At 34.2% G+C, this 11,612-nt stretch overlaps 1 protein-coding gene across 1 annotated transcript; it reads left to right on the top strand.

Moving 5' to 3' along the window:
- The first annotated feature begins 3,144 nt into the window (after positions 1–3,144).
- On the top strand, positions 3,145–6,072 carry LOC110028018 (pentatricopeptide repeat-containing protein At1g02060, chloroplastic-like). The gene is made up of 2 exons (XM_020729710.1): positions 3,145–5,580; positions 5,885–6,072. The coding sequence occupies exon 1, from the start codon at positions 3,180–3,182 to the stop codon at positions 5,259–5,261; it is 2,082 nt and encodes a 693-aa protein (XP_020585369.1). The 5' UTR covers positions 3,145–3,179; the 3' UTR covers positions 5,262–5,580; positions 5,885–6,072.
- Positions 6,073–11,612: the final 5,540 nt, after the last annotated feature.

The raw sequence follows: 11,612 nt of genomic DNA, 5'->3' as shown, positions 1-11,612 counted from the left end.
ATTATTATTATTTTTATTATTATTATTATTATTATTATTATTATAAAATTAGTCATGAAAAATATCACATATTAGATTCACATCAATCAGTCATAATATATGGTGGTACCATAAGTTTTTTTCTTTTGTGTCTACCCTTTTAGCCATCTAGTGAGGCATGTAGGAAACTCATTGAGATTCTATCATTAACTAAAATTAAGGTTTCCATTAGGTGTTTTGCTGTGTTAGCGCAATTCACTCTTTATCTAGGGTGTAAAGTGTTTGGTGCCTAGTCGTTATATAGCACCACCACGGTGCCAACCCCTTTTCACCTAGGGTCCTGGGGAAAACCCCGCAATATTTCTTGAGAAACACTATGGTACTCTTCCTTTGATTCAGAGGCCTTCCATGTGCATCTTCCTTGAATGTTTGAATCATACATTCTACAATTTAATATTCATTGCATGGAGCTTGCCGCATTTGTAATGTTCATTCATTGCATGCCTTGTGTGGGTGTTTACCACCATTGTACTTAAAGTAATAATGGATAGTGCCTCAATGCTACCTTAATGGCACCTTGGTGCTAGCTTTATCTTCTTTTAAGATGGAGGGTCAGTATCACTGGATCATCTATATGAGCTCATGATGTCATCTTTCTGATTTAGGATGATATTCCATTGCATTATATGACCCTCTGTGCATTTAGTCATGAGTTGGTATTTGTTATATGCATTGCTTGTGTGATGCATTTGCTATAATTTTTACAATATTGCTTTTATAATGTGTCTTTAGAATTTTAGTCTCCCAGGAACTTGGTATTGCATATTATGCATTTATATGCACTATTTGGCTCAATTTGTCCAAGTGAGGCACTCTTCTTCCCCAATATAGGCATGGATTGCATGAGTAAGCACATTGGTGGCGGGACTTCAACCAACTCGTAGTATGATCAGTGGTTGTAATAAGAAAATGAACACTTTTTGTTGGTTTATCTAATTAGGTGATGTGAATTATCCTATTGCTACCAAATCATATAAGTTCGTTCCAAGCATTGTCCTGATTTAACATTCATGTCGTGATGAGTGTTAGCTCATTCAGATGTTCGAGACGTGGTCAGTCTGGTGACCCCATCAAGATCTTGCGGGAAAGCCCTTAACTCTTGCGCACTAGGATATTAGAGTGTTTTTCTTAGAGGAAGTTAGGTCCAACATGGAGGAGTTTAATCATTAAATTATACTAATATATTTTTCTACAAGCATTGCTTAACAATCCTCTCAGCGTTTTTGGCTCATTTATATGCTTCTTGCTTTTATCTATAATAATATGTATTTATTTTCTTAGATTTCTCTTATGTACTTTTAGTCCTTAGGAAAGTCGATATGGAAAGAAGGTACGTGCATGAGTCGCTTGATGTGCTAGGACCGTGTGGTAAGAACAAAGAAATATGTTCATATCTTGCATCTTAATTCCAAGTTTATTTATTGTATAGATTTAGGATTGGATATATATTATGAGAAGCCCGATAGCCTTTTTTTCTGTGATATGTCATGGGCCCAACAACACCCAACCATTTATTATTTTGTTTGGTTTGTTTTCTTTTATTGTGCATGGGTATTGCCATTTTTTCCTTTATTTGCTTATGGCTTATTTGGGTACAAACACAATTAGGGCCCCCTGGTAAAATCTTTGCTATAAAATTTTAATATAAAAGATTTACCTCTAACAAAATTTATGATTTTAAAAATCTTCAATCTTCAAGATTTTAAAATTAGAAATTTTATTTCATGTTATTTACTTTACTGCATAAGCTTAGATCATCATTTAAAATGATCATAATTGCATGAATTTTTCTCACTAACTTGCTAATATGACTTCCACACTTAGGATTTGTGCTAGATAATATTGCATGTCCCAATGAAAAGTATTCTCGCTTCTGCAACCTGGGTTACTCTGAGCATATATTTTATATGCTTAAGCAGTTGTATAACATAACTAAGGTCTTAGAAGTTGTCCCAACCAAGATGGGATGTAAGTTTTTTGTGGAATGACTCGACTTTATAGCTAGGTTATTCATTTCTTTTCACTCCATAGGCATCCACGCCATACCCTTGTTGGGTATAAGTCCTACTCTACAATCTTGCAATTAAATTTGATTTATTGTGTGTGAATAATATCATATAAAGTTTGATTTAAAGCTTATGAACAAACTTAATTATTGCTCAATTTAAAAACCATTTATATCCGATTAAATTAAAATTTTATTTTATAATACATAAAGCAAGATAAATATTTGTTTGCTAATTTGTTCAATTTGTTCATTTATCTTACACTTTTATATGCTTATTTTAGTTATTCATTTATGAGCTTATTCATTTAAAAAAATTAACTTTTGTAACTTCAACAAATAACTCATTTATCAAGCTCCATAAATTTTAATCATACTACTTATTAATATATTTGATGGGACTCATTTGATTAGAAAATAAATAACTTAATAACACTAAATGTATGATCACACTTGCGTGTCATCTCAAGTTACTAGGTTTTAAAGTATAGTACTTAAAATGTACAATGTAGAATGAGAGATGAGATTATAATAAATTAGAGGAGGAATTCAAGAAAATATATAATACTAATAAATAAAAATATATAATATTACTATGAACTATATAATCAAATTACTTCTATTTAATTAAATCACAACAAAATATCATATAAGCTAGTATTTAACGAATATAGTCGTTGGAAAAGAAGACGTTTGGCGACCAAATGTTTTGAGGTCGTCTTCGGACATGGAAGAGTAAAACACAAAAATATTATCATTTTAGGATAGAACGAAGGAGTCCCGTTGTTGAAGGAAACTTTTGAAGAAGAAGCTTAAAGGGAGGAAAAAATATTGAGTCTGACAACTGAACAACAGACGCGATACATCAGAAGAAACTGATGAGCCAAAAAAACCTCAAACTGATACATCAGAAGAATCAGAAGAAACTGATGAGCCAAAAAAACCTCAAACCCATTGTAATATTTTCTCAAATGAGCCAAAGAGCAATGAAAAGTTATATTACGAGAAGTTATCTGGACGAAACTTATGACTGAACTCCATAAGTAATATTTTCTCAAATGAGCAAAGAGCAATGAAAAGTTATATTACGAGAAGTTATATAGGAATTAAAGGATTTATTTACATTTCAAGACCTATGTCTGCCCTCCGGCGGCCCCTGCTCCTTCGGTCCTCATGGCCGTTGCCGGCCGTCGACGAAGAACATCTTCTCGCCATTGTTCGCATATTCACCGACAGCCGGCCATCTTCTTCACCTGCGCTCGACTCTATCATCCAACCCCTACTTCTTCGCCTCACCCACCCCTCCTCCCTTCTCCGCGCTCTCTCCCTCCTCCCCTCTCCTTCCTCTGCTCCCCTCCTCTTCCTATCGGCCATCCGCCTCTGCTCCCCACTCGCCGACCACCGCGCCGCCGGAAAGACGCTAAATCTTCTCCTCCGTTCCCGTAACCTCCGCCCCGCTGTTGACTTCCTCCTCTCCCTCCCTCACCCATCTCCTATCCTCCACGATGCCCACTTCAACGCCTTAATCCGCTCCCTCGCCCGAGCTGGCCATCTCCGCCGTGCCCTCGAGCTTTTCCGGCTAATGCCTGCGCGTGGAGTGGCATACTCCGCTTTCTCATTCAACTCCCTTCTTGCAGCTCTCCTCCACCGTGGTCGCACCCGCGCTTCTGTACACTATTTCGACCTCATGATTCGTCTCGGCGTTGCACCCGATCTCGTCACCTTCAACACTCTCATCCGAGGCTTTTGCCTTAATGCAATGCTCCCTGAGGCTTTCAATGTTTTCCACTCAATGCACCGCCACCGGTGCGCTCCCGACGTTGTCACCTACAATATTCTTCTAGATGGGCTCATCCGGGCCGGGGATGCCGATGCTGCTCGTAAGTTGTTTGATGAAATGCAGAAGAGGAGCTCTGAGGTTGTTCCCAATGTCGTTTCGTACACTACCCTTATGCGCGGCTGCTGCAGCCGGTTTATGGTGGACGAGGCCGTTGCGTTATTGGGCAAGATGGTGGATGTTGGATTGAAGCCGAATAAGATGACTTATAATACGCTCATGAAGGGTTTTTGTGAGGCCGGGAAATTGGATTTGATGAAGAGTATTCTTGATAAAAATGTGGGTTTTAAGCCTGACATTTGCACCTTTAATACTCTGATGGCTGCCCACTGCGATGCTGGTAATGTGGAGGATGCGCTCAAGTTGTTTGACGGATTGACTGAACTAGGTATGAGGGCTGATTCTGCTACTTACAGCACTGTTATTAGGGGACTGTGCTCCACTGGGAAGTTTGAGAGGGCAGAGATGTTGGTTGATGAGCTCCATAAGAAGGAGGTTTTCAGGAGGGCTGATTCTTGTCGCCCCTTAATGGCTGCTTATAATCCATTGTTTGAGCATTTGTGCAGCTGCGGGAAGACAGATAAAGCTGGGAAAGTTATTGGGCAGCTGCTTGAGAGAAGAGCTACTGTTGATATTGCTTCATTCAGAACAGTTATCCTAGGATATTGCAGGGAAGGAGCTTTTGTGAAGGGATTCAAGCTTCTGGTTTCAATGGTGATGAGGGACCTGAAGCCGGATTATGAATTGTGTGAAGAATTGGTGAAGGGATTCATATCAAAAGGAAAGATTGGTTTTGCATGGGAGGCTTTGAAGAGGATGTTGCATAGTGGTCACCGACCGAGTACAAATTGTTTTCATTCAGTACTGGCTGGGCTTTTGAAAAAGGATGGTTATGCAAATGAAGCTGCTGATTTGGTTTCTGTGATGTTGGAGAGAAAGATCCGTCAGAGTAGTGATCTTTCAACTGATGTTATTCAGAAGCTTTTCAGAAATGGTTTGAATAAAAAAGCTTTCATGATTATCGGGTTGCTTAATGGCAATGGGTATTGCGTGAAAATGGCGAAGCTAGTCTTTGTTCTTTGTCAAGAGAAGAAATTCTTAGAAGCTCGAGGTCTTTTGTTGTTCGGTTTGGAGAAGAAAGAAAATTTGGATCTTCAATGTATATGCATGGTTGTGAATGGGCTTTGTGAAATTGAGAGAGCTTCAGAAGCTTTTGATTTGTTTTATAATGTGGTTGATGAGTATGGTTCAAGTGGTATTTCTAGCTGCATGGACTTTTTAATGCTTACTCTTGAGGGAGCTGGAATGTTGAAAGAAGCAGAGTTTGTCTCTAAGCAATTCATGAAAACAAATGTTGGAGAGAAACCCAACATCAGTTGAGACTTGCCACAACTTGTTGATCCATTGCTACAAAATGTTGCCTTGGATAACTTGATAGAAATTTTCTTATTGCTTGAAGCTAAGGAAAACTGAAGGGGGTAATAGAATGTTTGAACATTCATCCAAATAGATGCATGCCCATAAACAAATTTGAATTTGATTTGTTTCTGAGCAGAACAGGTTAAAAGATTATACTTCATCAACTATTGGTTAATTGTGAAGTCATGTTGTTCGGATATGAATCATGGAAAAATGTCTTCTCCCTGGCACAACCAATGGCTTATATGGTAATGGCAACTAGAAGTGAACTTCAAATTTTGTAAGTGGCATTTTCAGAGATAAAATTCTTATTTATTAATATATCTAACACGTAAAGTTTGATATTTATATGCATACCACTCCAATCTTTAACATCACATCAAAAATACCACAATCACTATTTTTGCAAAGTGAAATACACCTTTTCATGCATAAGTTTATGATACCAAGGTGGTATAAGGGTAAATGTCAAACTTTGTGTGTTAGATATGTATATACATAAGATTTATGTGGTATGTATGTAAATTTCTCTATTATTAAATCCTAGTGTTCCAAGATTGTTCTAAATATGCAAACCTCTCCAGTTTAAAGGAAATCACAAATGGCGTGGTGCCTAAAGGCTTCATTAGAAATTGAAGCCAGTGACTTTGATATCTTATGCTTGTCATATCTTTTGAAAGGCGAGGTCACTCAACTTTTGTTTCGTTTGTAATCTGTAATTTGTTTTCTTGAAAAACTTTATGCTGATTTCTAAGCCCATGTCTGACTTTTTTAGCAGGCAATCTAATCAAGTGAAGGCTTGAAGTGGCTTCAGTGACCAACTTTTGAGTTTTTTGCTTATCCTGTTAAATGTAATGAAGATTTTTGACAAAGATGGAACGCACACTGATAGATATGATGGTGAAATAATTCCGAGGAAGGGAAAGTGGAATGATAAAATTGGCTTCAAAAGTGGTACAAAAATGCATCATTTAGATCCTTCAATTCTATTTTTATATTCTTTTGTACATTTAATCTACTTTTTTTGTTGCATGATATGGGACCTCAGTTTGTTTGTTTTTTACCAGACTTAGTGAGCCTGCTGGGCAATTCATTGGGAATGCATCTGGCTTATGGGAAGAGTAAAAGGAAATTGAAAATTGAATGACTATTGGCTTGATGATTTATCACCAACAAAAGTTCATACCTATCTCAGCCCATTTTCATTTCCCCATCATCCAAACATGGTATTAGATTAAACCTTGGAGTATTATGTGTTTGTGTTTCTTTATTTATTTATTAAACATTGAAGTATTGTGTTAATTTCACTTTTGAACTGGGCTTTCTAACTATTTGTATGTTCTGCAGATCAGCAAATTGTCATGTTGCTGTGGTTATTTAGTTTCTATTATAATATTTTTTTTTTTCAATTTTGGAGTAAATCTGTATATATTCTTTTTGCAATTCAGTAGGAATGATATGATAAAATTCTTACAAAAGAAAATTCTTCTCTTAAGAAAATGATATTTTGTTCATGGTATTAGAGCATGGTTCTTTGCGATAATACAAAGTTTGCTAGAGGTCTCAACACACCATGAAGGCTCGGTGGCTGCGGAACTCTCCTTGATGAAAAAATGTCCTTCAGTGGTGCTAGTCATGGATCAAAGTTTCATCCCATGTATGAAAGTCAATCTTTTCAAACCACTCAACACTAGTTTAATAGAACTAACTTTTTGTGATTGGCTCCAAGCAGCTAATTTTATGATAAAAGAGATAGGAAAGGCTGAATATTTGAAGATGCATCAAATTATAGTTCTTGGGGAGCTGAGAATTTATTGCCATGACTTGGATCATAAATTTCATGGAGACATAAACTGAAAGAATTTATTTTTTCTACAAAACTGCAATGGAAATATTAGATGTTGTCCAAACAATCTGCTTTGATTTTGATACTGTAACCCAATACATTGAGATTATATCCAAAATCATAATTACTTAATCAGATAGCAACACTGTCATCAAATATTGCAACTCTTTGATTGAATTTTGGTAGGAAAGATATCTACTTTATGAAATAGAATGAATTTATTTGAGACTTGCAGAAAGGTATTGAAATATGTTGAGAGAAAGAATGGTTATTTGATTTTCTCCAAATTAGAAAATTGAGGGTCTAAAATTCATAGAGGGTGAGCCAAACGATTTGTCTTTGCAAACATGAATTCAACCAAGCCTTCTAGTTTTATATATGAATAAATGGAGTTGCTGCTTGTGAAGACAAGTTGAAGTTAGAAATCTTGCATATTGAGTCTATTGTGCTCAAGCTTGGTCCTGGGTCGCCGCTCACCAAAGGGTACCATAAGATCTCAAAATTGTCAAAGGGAAATTAATCGAGCAAGCCTTACAAAAACTTCGAGCAGACATCAAGCAATTGTCAGAAGAGAGAGAGAGAGAGAGAGAGAGAAACTTTGTTAACAATGTGGAAGAAGACATTTCAGAATTCATGGAGGAAGACCATGCCAAGATCCATGTTGTGGAGATTCAGGCTTTGTCGTCATGGTGAGAAGTTCCACCAGCTATTGAAGAAAGCGCCCCTGAAACTCTATAGAGTTATTCAATAGACGAAGCTTGTTAATGGGGGCTAAAAAATAGGTTATAGTATTATTGAAGCTTTTCATTTTAACATGGATCAATATAAAACTTGAAGTTGACTTCTTCATAACAAGGTAGGATAATAAGACATAAATAACCAAGGATCAAGTATATCTAAATTGTCATCCAATAGCATAAAAATGATCTTTGCACACATGCTTTATGTAATATTGGCAAGCTACTGTTCATGTTGATGAATTACACGAGCACATCATTTCAACAATACAATTTTTAAGAATGTGGAGATGAATCCTTACTTATTTTATTATTGAACTGGGGGTTGAATTTTTTGTTTGGTCTATTGCACCAGTTTTGTTACTTCTTTAAAATTTTTATTCTGAACAATCCAAAATTCTTGAGTTACTACCAATCTAAGTGTAACATAAATGCATGGTTGAGCAATGAAATAAAATTTTTAATAGCTCTTCCATCAAAATTTGATTAGTTTAATTAACTAGTACTTTGTTTACTTTTTAAAAGTTAATGAATTGAATCAAATTATTTTTAGCATATTTATATCAGCATTAATCATTAATCCTCGGCAACCATAGATTTGGGCCTTTTATAGATGTGATAAGATTTATAGAGGCACATGCAATTGAAATTCAACTTTGATGTGTTATAAATATCAAATTTATTGTCTGCTCTGTCACAACTATTGTGCTTATGCACACCCTATTTAAGAACATTGTAGATCCTTTGATTTAATATAAAACTTTTGATTCTATAAACTTTATGCAATGATGTAATGCTTCTTAGTTTGGCATGTTATAACTATTATATTATGCTCTATCATGTCTGCTGGTGTGATTACACTATAATGTTAATTTTATTTAAATTTTGCTGAAAACTGTTATGAGACATATTTGATATGATTGAATCATAGTTGAACTTTATACATACTTTATTCAGATCCAATCATAATTAAATATTATAATTGCCTTTATGATTTTACTTGTGAAGCCATTTGCCCAAAAATCAAACGTCACAGATCAATAATAAAATTTTCAAAAATTTAACCGGAAAATGGCTTCACAAGTGCATAACACTGAGTAAAATCAAGCCATGTTCTATGATAAGAAGTTTGTAAAAAACAAATAGTAATAAAATTAAAATAGGATATCATAGGAGGAGCAGATATTTGGCATCGCTAGAAGCACATATCATAATCAAATACTCTTAATATTTATCTAACTCAAAGATAGAAAAGATTAAAGTCTGCCCAAATACAAAATGGCTAAATAATGTTCTTATTCAATCTAGTTCTAAATTATTGATCAATTGCAATATTCATCTCCAAGAACTGAAAAAAAGCTCAAAAGAGATGATGGGTTTATCCCATAAAAGCTACCTGTTGAAATTTCTTCAATTAAAATGAGCCGTATAGAATGCCGCCGATAAATGATATAGCGACGAAAAAGAAAAATGATTCATCAGTAAGGCCGATAACGCATAGGCCGCCTGAACCTTGGAGCTTTTCTGGATGGAAATGAAAAAAACAATCAATATGAAATATTACAGGGATGCCAGCTTATCATTGTCATATATTTCAAAGCAGTATGCTGTAGGAAAATAACAATGGTTAGCTAATAATAAAGTGCTCATTTGATAAGAAAATTTATTCAGAAGACCATACAGATGAGTACTTAACTAAAACGCCATCATAATATAACATTATTTTAGTCCAACTTGGCGAAACTATATCACCTAAGAAAGACTTATGGTAGCACAATGTTTCAAAGTAGAAAAGATAAAAGCAATAATTCTCAATTCTCTTCTAAGATATGTCTTGACAAGTCACCTCATCAAGCAAGAGGATTGTCCTTCGATTCCTGGATAGCCTTGATTCTAACTCAAAGAAAAGCACTAAAAGAAAACTATAAACAAATCTGTCAATAGTTTTAGAGCTTATTTGGGATCACCTTTGTTTTTTTATTTTTTTTTTGTTTTTGATTTTGTTTTTGCTTTTGCTTTTTTCTTAAAACATACTTGTTTAGTGCATGTTTTAATTTTTAGTTTTCAAGAACAATTAGTTAGTTTTTAAAAATACTCAAAACATCTAAAAGTTATTTTGAGTACTTTTAAAAAATAACTAAACATATTACAACATACCAAACATACTTTATTTCAAATAAAAACATTAAAAAAAAAGGAAACTAAAAATAATAATAAGAAAAAAATTAAAAGTGATCCCAATCGATTCAGTAGTTTTGAATCTAAGCTTGATGTTGGAAAATAGCCTAGGTACGAATCGATAAAATGGCTGAACACAACTGATAAACAAAGGGTAATCCAATGCCTAAGCTCATTTAATATTTGAACTCAACATGAACAAAGCCAGCACAATGTCTACTTTTATAAAAGATTCGAGTATATATGCCTAAGTTCTACCTTCTTTTCTCATTTCCTAAGTAAGGCTAGACACAGCTCCATCTCAAATTATCATCAAAACAAAGTACCTCCCATCTTTTTCATCAGCTATTGGAGTAAATGCGGGAGATTAGTATAAGGAGCGCATATAAAATCATATTCTCAAAATATAGCCCCATCTCATTTCCTCCAATATCCATGTCTTATAATTCCACAATCTGCTAAGGACACACAAGTAGAGGATATGCAGCTGACCGTCTCAAGTGATGTAAGCCTTTTCAACAATTAACTTGTTAATACACTATAGTAAGTGTGATGATAATATCATATATGATGTATTATTTAAATAAAATATGATTAACTATAATTTATTTAATTAAATATTTAGCATTTATAATTTAACATTTATATGCATATTAATTTAACGCAATTCATTCTTTCTTCTTTATTTTAATAAATTAATTTGTTAGTGCTCATTCATATTATTTGATTGCAAGAAAATTTACTTATAATTTGTATAATTTCTTATATAATTGATATAAATTAATTTGATACTAATTCAAAATTTTATTTGATTGCTTATTTGTTTAGATTAATAAAATCAATTGATCACAAGTATTAATTTAAATTAATTTAAATTTTTAGCATGTTTATTAATTCATTAAATTACTTATTGAATTAATTTGAACAAGTGAAGTTAAAAGTCAAGTATGATTATGCATCATCAAACCAAGCCAATTATGAATATATATATTTAAAAGATTAGCTCAAGTTTAAGCCGAACATGAAAACCTCATAATACGACCAAGTCAAGTCCAATCTACAGCGTAATCGGCTCGATTAAAATCCAAGATACCACCACCTATAAACTTTCAAATTGAGCTCATCAGACAACCTCACACCCCTGTAAAAAATTAAGGGAAAAAAACCCACAAATGCCTTGTCAAGTGTGGTGGTGATTATCACATCCATCTCTAAAGTGATAATGGGGATGGACTATAGACTTCATCCTAAATCAAATATATGAGAGGTCAATGAAGAATAATGAAATCAGCATTGAAGGTTGCGCTCTTTTGCCTTTTTTTTCTTTTTTGGCTTTTTACAAAGAGTAGTTACAAAGTTAGAAAAGAGGTAATTAGGCCTACATGAAGATATTCAAAATAAAAAGCATCCAAGAAAGATTACTGATGCTTTAAAGAAATGATACTTATCTCAACAAGAACCCTAGAAAATGCTTACACGGTCAATAACATAAAGATGACATTGCTGAAAAACCTTAAAAAGCATTCTCAGGAGCCATACTTTATGTTTCAA

This window comes from Phalaenopsis equestris, unplaced genomic scaffold, assembly GCF_001263595.1.
Source record: "Phalaenopsis equestris unplaced genomic scaffold, ASM126359v1 Scaffold000480, whole genome shotgun sequence".
Taxonomy (NCBI): domain Eukaryota; kingdom Viridiplantae; phylum Streptophyta; class Magnoliopsida; order Asparagales; family Orchidaceae; genus Phalaenopsis; species Phalaenopsis equestris.
The sequence above is the reverse complement of the archived record's forward strand: the minus strand, read 5'-3'. Positions and strand labels throughout refer to the sequence as shown.